Source organism: Mesitornis unicolor, unplaced genomic scaffold (assembly GCF_000695765.1).
Source record: "Mesitornis unicolor isolate BGI_N332 unplaced genomic scaffold, ASM69576v1 scaffold661, whole genome shotgun sequence".
Lineage (NCBI taxonomy): Eukaryota > Metazoa > Chordata > Aves > Mesitornithiformes > Mesitornithidae > Mesitornis > Mesitornis unicolor.
The window spans coordinates 29,834-39,617 of record NW_010161429.1 but is presented as its reverse complement, the minus strand read 5'-3'; the positions used below and the strand labels follow the sequence as shown (position 1 = coordinate 39,617).

General features: G+C 39.5%; 1 protein-coding gene across 1 annotated transcript in view; it reads left to right on the top strand.

Moving 5' to 3' along the window:
- Positions 1 to 4,543: 4,543 nt before the first annotated feature.
- Positions 4,544 to 9,784, top strand: part of PPAPDC1A (phosphatidic acid phosphatase type 2 domain containing 1A) — a gene marked incomplete at its 3' end in the record, with an annotated part of 35,056 nt that continues 29,815 nt past the window's right edge. Inside the window, exons 1-2 of the mRNA XM_010192743.1 lie at positions 4,544 to 4,568; positions 5,904 to 6,025. Of these exons, the coding sequence (XP_010191045.1) occupies positions 4,544 to 4,568; positions 5,904 to 6,025 (147 nt within the window). The remainder of the gene's footprint in view (positions 4,569 to 5,903; positions 6,026 to 9,784) is intronic.

Here is a 9,784-nt window from a genome sequence, read left to right as displayed (position 1 = left end):
TTCTCAGAATATAATTTCAGTATCTCCACAGCTGCTGTGCCCTACAATGTGCTGTACTTTATGGCTCTTCATTCCAAATTTTGGCGCTGCTAATCTGTTGCGTGAGAATCTCGCCGAGTTATGTGTTGTGTATATACCCTGAAATTAGGCCAACCTATATAGAGCCCAACCAACATCAGCCTCACTGATGCTGCTCACGACTATGCAGTTTTACTGTCAGGACAACTGATTGCATAACTGAACATGGCAGGTACACTATAAAAGCTTTTACTACTAGATTTGAGACCTGGTTTGGGGAATACTTGAGAAAATATCGATGTAAGGAAGTGCAGAATGGAGTTGCAGCCGCACAGCCACGGCTGATCCGTTTCTGTGGGAGAGGCAGTGGTGTTTGCTCAGCAGAGTGCCGCAGTCAGGAACTTTGGGCAGAGCTAAACTTTATTTCACAAACCCTCAGAAGTGATTTATAAACGAGGTTCATGAACACTTGTGGTTTGCTGCTGTCTCATTACTTGTTCAAATGAGGAATTGCATACAAAGCCACTTCAGGATCAGATCCACTTATCAACAGGTGATGCTTAGAAAAGAGAAGGGTTGGTCATTAAGTATCTGGTACAAAAGACGCAGTATCACAATCACAAGTTCATGTTCATTCTCTTCTGGTACTTTGATATGCTGCAGGTACTTATCCGTCCTCTACTTTCTTAGTTACTGTCACTGGTTATTTGGGACAACGCTTACCTGCATCTGTGGAGAAGAGAAATTCTTCAGAGAATGCAGAAGGCAAAAAACCCAACCTTCCCCCCCCAAAAAAAGAGCAAAACTCCCCTTATAAGTCTTTCAGTTGATGCCTAAAACTAGGAAGCAATCTCTAACTCTCTGGTGTGCTATCAACATTTCTCATGCAGCAGATGTCTAGGTCCCCAAGATTGCCAGGATGAAAGCCCCTGTGTAATTTTATGTTCTTACTCTCTGGAAATGGAGCTGCCGGCCAGCAGCAGTCCTTGTAACGCCTGTAGGTGCTTCTGAGGTGAATGCTAGTCATGATTTCAGTGCTGGTAGTTTGTATCTTACAAGACACAGCGATAAAATCCTAACGTTGGCTCCATCTGTTCCTGTCCTGCCCCTGTTGCTAGGTTGGGAACTTACTTTTCCACTCTAACATTTAAAGGTTTCTACCTTACCAACTTTGCCAGCGCTGTACTGCTCATTGCTCTTTCTCTAGTCTTAGCAACTTTGAAATGTCATTGCTTCTTGATTTCATGCTGCTGGATGCCAGGGAATGGTAGCTGCTGTAAGCAGTATTGGAAACAAAAAGTTGAGGTGCTAAGCGATAGCCTGCTGTTAGTTATGGGAGATGAAGACCATGCTGGAAGCACAGGTCAAAGACTTTGTGAGGATATTTATGCAATGTTTGATTCATTCACTACCAGTGAATGGTTGAATAAAATAACATCATTAGTCCATATTGTCATGGAAGTACTGTGTGCCTTTACCTTGGGCAGTCGGTGGTGTGGTGCTTGCATAGAAACTATCTTAAAGAGCTACATGCTGTTAAATGGAAATGAAGTTACTGTAACCTGGAAGTGCTTGTGTCCTTAGAAAAGAACAGCACTTTTATTTAGTGTAGTGTTGTAGGCAATAATGTTGGGATGTCCAAAGCAACCTAAAAAATTTGAGCACCTGTTTCTCACTGATGTTTTTAATGGAATTTGGGCTCCTTTTGTCTCTTAGGTTGCTTTGAAAGTCACATTTAAAGGCGTCTGAAGTTAAAGGATGTTCTTTTGTGCCTTAAATATATGTTATCAGGCTGAAGTATATAAGTTGTGTTTGTTAACCTGTTAGAAATGTTGGGTGAATATGTAAACATGCAGAAAATGTAAAGCTGAAAATCTAATACTAAATTTTAAGGTACTAATGCAAAGTAACCTTCCTAAGTTGCCCACCTGCTGCCAGGGGACGTCATATGATTGAGCCTGTATTTTTGGCCATAATAGAAATAGTCTAGAAACGAGTTTTCTTTATCCGAGGACTACATTAATTTCTAATAACACCTAGTCATTTAAACAAGCTTGCGCTGGCTTATGAATAGTAATAGACTGTACTTTTGGTTAGGATGAAGGAACATAAATCACCAAGTGTCAGGCAGCTTAGAAACCAGTATGTCCTCATGATTGTTTAATAGAGTACAAAGGGAATTGCCTTCAAGCTAGCAAAGTCTCGTACCCAGTCGCCCATCGGTGATGCTTCAAAAAAAGAAGAGAATTGTTCTCTTATGAGTCTTAGCATAAAAATTTAATTAGCAGCTGAGCTCTTTCTGAAGATGAAAAAAAAAGTGATTTCTTTTTATATAGTCACTTTCTTTTAACTGTTTACTTTGTATTTCTGCATTGTTCATGCAGACAAGATCTGCTGCCTTCTACATCTATCTTTTTGCCTCCTTCAGTAGTGATTTTGCAATTATTTTACCTGGCTTCAGCATATTTGAGCACTTCTCAGAACACAAGTCAGAAGAAGAAATGGGTACATAATCAGATTGAATATGTAGTAGATAGAAAACTACTGTTATTAAACAAAATAATTATAATAATTATTACTGTCATTGATAGATTTGTTGAAATATATCTTTCTTTAGGAGAATGCAAAGGTAGTGAGTATTTACAAATCAGAAAATCAGTCCTCAGTTGGAATCAGATACTACTTGTGTTATTTATTATAGTTTCATCTCTAGCACAAGTGTTATTTTGCTCTTAAAAGAATTAAATCTTATGACTGAGCACATATTTGCAGTGTCATAGTATGATTCCTGTGAGAACTATGAATTTGATTTTTAATTTCTCAGATTTAAACAACTGTACTTTAATGTTAGGCTTGTTACCTAACAAGGACACAGGAAAAGGAAACAAAAGAATAAGAAGAGCCCCAAACCTTTAACTCTGTTGGCATTTGCTCGTAAGGTCAGATGTTTTGATGTCAAAGTAATTAAATCTCTGGTCCGATGGGACACATTTTCCAAAAGTGCACTGGTGCACAGGTATCCTGTGATCCCCTTGAAGCATAAATGTTTGTGTATTGTTTGTTTTTGCAGTTGGTAGAAATACTTCAAGGCCTAGATCTGTCTGCTTCAAGGTGTTCTCTGGCATATCCATCAGTCCCAGTGCTTTGAGAACTGTCTCAAAACAGTCACACAGCAGATACCCAAGGGAGCAGGTCAGAAAAGATGTGACTGAGCCAGCAGTGTGCCCAGGTGGCCAAGAAGGCCAATGACATCCTGGCCTGTATTAGAAATAGTGTGAACAGCAGGAGTGGGGAAGTGATCGTGCCCCAGTACTCGGCATCGGTGAGGCCGCACCTCGAGTGCTGTGTTGTTTTAGGCGCCTCACTCCAAGAAGGACATTGAGGGGCTGGAGCGCGTTCAGAGAAGAGCAACAGAGCTAGTGAAGGGTCTGGAGAACGAGAATGATGGGGAGCGGCTGAGGGAGCTGAGGTTGTTTAGTTTGGCAAAGAGGAGACTGAGGGGAGACCTCATCACTCTCTACAACTACATGAAAGGAGGAAGTAGAGAGGTGGTGTTGGTCTCTTATTCTGTGTAACCAGTGACAGGACAAGAGAAAATGGCCTTCCGTTGCACCTGTGGAGAGTTAGATTGGATACTGGCAGAAATTTCTTTACAGAAAGAGTGGTCAAGCACTGGAAGGGGCTGCCCAGGGGGGTGGTGGGTTCAAAGAACATGTGGATGTGGCACTTGGGGACATGGTTTAGTGGCCATGGTGGGGTTGGGTTGACGGTTGGACTTGGAAGTCGCTTCCAACCTTAGTGATTCTACGGTTCTGTGACTGGCTGAAAGATGTCTTCTTTAACTTCTTGTATGCCCAGAGATGCATGTGCTTATCTATTTATTTATGTTTAGATGACAGTGGTGAAGTACCTCCTGGGCATGGATCCTGTATACATCTTCGTAACAAATGTTAAGTCCTGGACAGGACAGCTGTGAACTTTGCTTTTCATCCCTCCTGGGTACTGGTTCTCATATCCAGGCCTGTGACTTTACTTAGCAACAGAACCCTTTCAATCTGCAGTTAATTGCTTCTAGCTGCTGTCTGTATCTTTAAAGACTGAACGTAAACATAATATACTTTAGGACTCTAAGCAGAAATTTGGAAACAAAGTTGGTTACATTATCTAGAAATCAGCCTTTATTTTTCTAGTTGAAGAGAAAAATGGTAAAAATAATTTTTCATAAATTAGATGTTTTACTTCCTGGAAATGGTTGTCTTTGTCTTGTACAAGCCATTGTTTTTTAAACTTAAAAAAAGATTTTTGTTTTCGTTTTGAAAGCGCTGAAGTGTTTTGATACTTCTGAGATTCACCTTGCATCTTCTCTGGAGAGCAGGGTCAGACTCTGAATTTCAAGAAGCTGAGAACAATAGTAAATATTCTCCTTGCAGTACTAAACTCCTTAAGTTTCTAGAAGAATCTAGTTGTCCGTGTGGGTCAGCAGGGGAAGCATAACTTGGTACAAGTGATAAGATCTCTGTTTGACATGTTTGGTCTCCTGATTTTGTTGTATTCCTTTAGGAAGAAGAGGTCGGTTGGGGTCTTTGGAGCAGGCCAAGTTTTGCACCTTCTGTCTAGCGAGAGCCTATGTGTGTGCTCAGGTGAAGGAGGTCAGCAGTAGCGTGTGCTGGGGATGTGGGAGACTGTAGCTAATGCAGCTTATTAAACCTGGTTTTGGAGGGGTTTAAAGCCCTTGGCTTAGAGAAATTTACAGTAAAAAAGGCTTTGGGTCTCTTGTGTTCTGCCTCCATGGTGTTAGTGGGTAAGACCAATCTGCATAAAGCTGATCTCTGTGTCTTCTCTCAGTAGCCATTCTTCCAGTCCTGGTAAGCTAGCCCTGAAATGAGTAATGTAAAGGCAAAATTTCACAGGAAGTCTGATATAACTTCAAAGCCAACAACAGTAAAAGGACGGTGAAGGACTCTGGAAAAAAGGCTTATGGTTTAAAAATGAGACACAGTTTATGTAGTCCTAAAAAGCTTTTTAAACTTCTTACTGCAGTCAGAGATCACAATTCCAGCGTACTCTTTCAGTGCTGGACAGAAGATAGCCACACAAATGATGTACTTTCTATATAAAAATGTAACCTCAGGATGTTATTTTGTTGCTCTTAATTTCAAAATAACAATTACAAACCTGTGGTTTGTTTTTTTTTGGTTGGTTAGTTTGCTGATTTAGGGGTTTGTTTGTTTGTTTGTTTGAGGGCTAAATAGCATGAGAATGAAATTAAACAGTCAGTTCTAATAGAATGAGACATTCCTGATAGAGCTTAATTCTTCTTAAGTTTGACAGCCAAATGAAAATACTGGGAATCTGAAAAAAAGAGTTTCTATAAGCCCATCCTGTTTTAGGAATAAGTCTCTTCTGGAGATATTCTCTGACGTTATCTGTCCTTCCTATCAGTAGAAGGAGTTGTCTGGGCTGCTTCTTTCTCCCTGCTTTGTGGTCCTGCAAATACAACTGTCATACTTCAAAGTCTGGGTCTTGATGTTTGAAAGGCACATACTGTATTCGATATCTGGTCTTTAATTTCTTCAGTGTAAAACATCTGCCACAGGTGATTTTTCTAATTCTTTGCACACTTTTCCCACAAAAATAAAACGGCAATTTATTCTCTGCAGTAGAGTTTATGGAACTTTATAAAGTTGTGCAATATAGACTTTAAAAAATAATTTTCCTAAGTGTATATTTGTGTAGGTTGTATTACTAAAAAGCAGTGAGGTAGGACAGCAATTGTATTATATGTGTAATTCATGCATGCTATACCATAATTAACTTTGGGGGAAGTTTTAAATCATTAGGATTCTTCTGGGTTTTTTGGTCATAATCTTAAATTGTGTCTTTAATTGTTATTTTCAGTTTCACGGAATTTTTGGATCCATTCCAGCGGGTTATTCAGCCAGAAGAGATCTGGCTGTATAAAAATCCTTTGGTGCAATCAGACAACATACCTACACGTCTTATGTTTGTAAGTACTAAAGGGTTATTGGTCATTTGATGGCTGTAAACAAAGTACACTTTCTTTTGATAAGCAGGAGGAAACCTTTCAGAGGTATAGGATGTTCCTTTAATTGTAATGACAGTTGTTCTCCAAACCAGGGATGCCCAAAATGGCAAAATGTAGGAAATCATGGGGAGTTTATAAAAGCAGCATTACCTGGTGACTGAATTTACGAATGTTGATTTTTACAGTTTAAGATTTAAGCTGGTGTAAACGTGGAGGGATGCTAGAGAGTTGATTAGAGACACTTTTGGAATTAGCTGGTTGAGTGATGTTACAAAATCTCTTTGCCATGCTCTTATTAGATTAAGTACTTCAATTTTTAAATCCTATTTGTTTTAGGCATGTTAGGCACTGAGATATTTGCGTCCAAATACTATTTTTTTTCCACATAGAAAAAAATCTCTGTTTTAGCTTCCGCCAACAAGTGTAATAAATATATCCTAGAGCTGCTCTGCTGTCACCGTTCTCATGGCTCTCCTCGGCACGGCTCATGTTGACGTGGACACTGGCTGGCTGATTCTGATGGCTTGTCTGGTTATCAAAATTCATTGTTAGCAATGATTAACAATTGTAATATTCTACATATCTAACTTCTTCTTCAGTAAGATAGACCACTACAGAATGCTAAGAAATTACAGGTACAGTTCAGGCTATTAAAACAAGTAGGTCAGTATTTGCAAAAGCTTCATTAGTGACACGGAGACTTTGCAGGAATGGGCATGGCAGATGAGGTCCAATACGGGTAGCCTTACCTCAAAGCATCTTTTGCTGTATCTTCAGTGAAGTCAGAATTTTTCTTTTTCAGATTAATGCTTAAATTCAGAATATATGCAAGCTGGCTATGTAATTTATCTCCAATGTTTTTTTTTCAAGTGGCTCAGGCCTTTAGTTATAAAAACTTTTTAATTAAGGAATAACATTAAGGTGCTTCCTATTTACAAGGCAACAATATATCCCAGCCTTCTGAGACATAAAGGTTGAAGTCCTGGCTTTAAATTCAACAACATATTGTTTATATTGCATTAAAAAGCTCTATTAAGTACTTTTTCAGCCTGGATGGGTGAAAATATATGTTTTTCCTGAAATGAAAGACAACTGTATAAAACCAAATAACCCCACAAAACCGAATGTTACGTTGTTGTACCAAGGAAGACTCTGAGTTTAATTCTGCCAGTTTTCCTTTTGCTGAGCATTACCTTTCTGCATGGTTTTTCAGATTTGTGTTTGTAACTGAAGAGTTTGAGAACCAATAGTGAATTATTGAACAGGGTTTTGCTGCAGAGGTGAAACTAGTTTTGAAACCAGCTGGGATAATCTGTAGTCTTTTCCTCTATAGTTTAGGCAGTATCCACTGGGAAGCACAATTCTGGGATATAAGTGTGGTGTGTTTGCTTGTTAACCACTTGCCACAGAGCCAGCTTGTGAAATACTTCCTGGCAGGTGGAATTTCATGCAGCTCTGAGTCAGTAATGTTCGTATCATCTGCGTTCTGTTTCTGGCTCAGACCATGACATCTCAGCAACTCGGTGAGCAGCTTCTTAAATTAAGCAATGCAGATAATTTCTAAATGTTATTTTCCTTATTTCTTTCGTTAAAAAGAAGAAAAATCCAACTCTTGCGTTGATCATAAGCCTTCATTGCATAAGGAATTTCTTGCCACTGGTGGTGTACTCTGATACAGACACGTATGGCTATGGCTGACCAGAAAGCAGTCTCTAAGAGTTTATGAACTGTTGGAATTTTTTTCTATGCTGAGAGCTCTGACTTCAAGAGAAATGTTGTGAATACTCCAAATCCAGGTCCAAACTAGACAAAGGTGACCTCTGCATGGGTAGGAAGCAAGCCCCAAGGACTGAGAAGACCTGAGCCTTGTTCTGTGTGTCTGTCAGTGGATATTCCTTGCCTTGGAAAGTGTAAGGTGCTGTCAACTTCTCTTGGATTCAAGGAAGTATGTGGGAGTCCCTGTAACTTTAGCATATCTCTGGCTTGCCAGGATGAATAATGAATGAGAGAGATTTTGTCCGTGTTTCACAAAAGCAAGGCAATGTTGGAATGTTTCACTGCTGGAAAAGAAAACGGCACTGAGATGCATCCAAGGAGAGCACTGCTCATTAGACTGTCGCCAAATCTATTACGAATACGAGCTTACAGAACCCTTTTGCGAAATAAAGAAAAAGGAGTCTGTAGCAAGCCAAACTTTCTTTATATGTGCATTTTGCTGCAGAATAAAAAACACCTTCCAGCTAATGCTTTAGTGTAAGGAACAGCAACATACTGCAAAGATGAGTACTTCCTCGTCTCCCTCAGAAATCCATATGCTTGTGAAATATGAGGAAATCTGCAGTTTGGCCAGACTTCTGAAGATCGATTGTGAAGTAGTTTGGAAAAAGCTGCCACTTGAATTCTTTTCTTTGTTGATATTTTCTGCTGCTCCTGCTTGTTCAGAAGATTTCTAACTCCATTAAACCACCACTGTAAGCCTGTCAGCCTGGCTGTATTTCTACACGTTCTTCAGCAGTGGAATGTGAATATCTTTCTTCTTTCAGGGTGGCAAACCTTACTTTTTAGAATGAAACTAAAAGTTCTAGGTTTTGCTTTAACCATTTTTATTTCATTCCTTGTCTCTGAAAGCAGAAATTTAAGCTATTGCTGAGGAAGTGAACATCTCTGGAGCAGTAACATGGCACTGGCATCTTAGCTTTAATCTCACACACATTGTAGACAGAAGAGAGTTTTAGGTAGAAATGGTGTATCTCTTTGCACAAAACCTGGTATCTGCCTTTCTATATGTAAAAAAGGGAAGCAAACTTCAGACTGTTTTAATCTGCATGGCTCACTGAGTTAGGTAATATTTTGCAGATGCAGGTGAGAGGAATCTGGTCCAAGATGTGCCACCAGAATAGCAAATACAGTGCATTTTCATGTTTTCTACTTGAATATAAAACGAGGACTGGAATTAATCTATATTATAAAAAGAGGAGAATCACACATCTTCTGTCATAACATGTCTGTCCTGTCTGTTTTTTATTTCAATAGGGCTGTTTAAGCAGTAAGGCACTGTTCAGCCTCAGTAAAGATAGCATAATCTTACTTAAGCCCTGGTGCCCCTTGTGCCATATGCAGCTTAGTTTTTGCCTAGTGTAAAAACCCAGTCATTTTTGCTTTCCTTCAAGAGAAGAAATGCTTTTGGAATACCTCAGTTTGTTTTAGAACAAATGTGGTTGTGAAGAGAACTTAGACCAGAAGCAGCAAGAAGCGCTAATGGACTACCTTGCCTACAAGGTGCCTTTTACCTCTGCAATTGAGGGTCTGAGACAGAAGGAAGGAACAGTTGATAGCAAAATCATAGTTTCTGTGGAAAACTACTAATGAAAAGCTCCCTGGTACTGTGCTTGGGAGAAACAGATATGTCTCTCTGGAGAAAGACAGTAAATACCTGCTTTGGGAGGACAACGTACAGTATACAGACCCTGCATGAAGCAGGATGCTTTCGGGACAACTGGCACATTTGCAGTGAATCAGCAACCACAGCCCAGTGATAACCCTGATAAAGGAGATGCTGTTCACAGAAATAAAGCATGTGCATTGGTGTGCAGATGCCATTTCACATTCCTTATGGTAGGAATCCTGTCCTACATCACTGACAATAAAAGAATATGGTTCTGCATAATCAGTGAGTATACCTGTAGATGTCCAGGTATTGTTTTTCTGGTTTTGAACAAA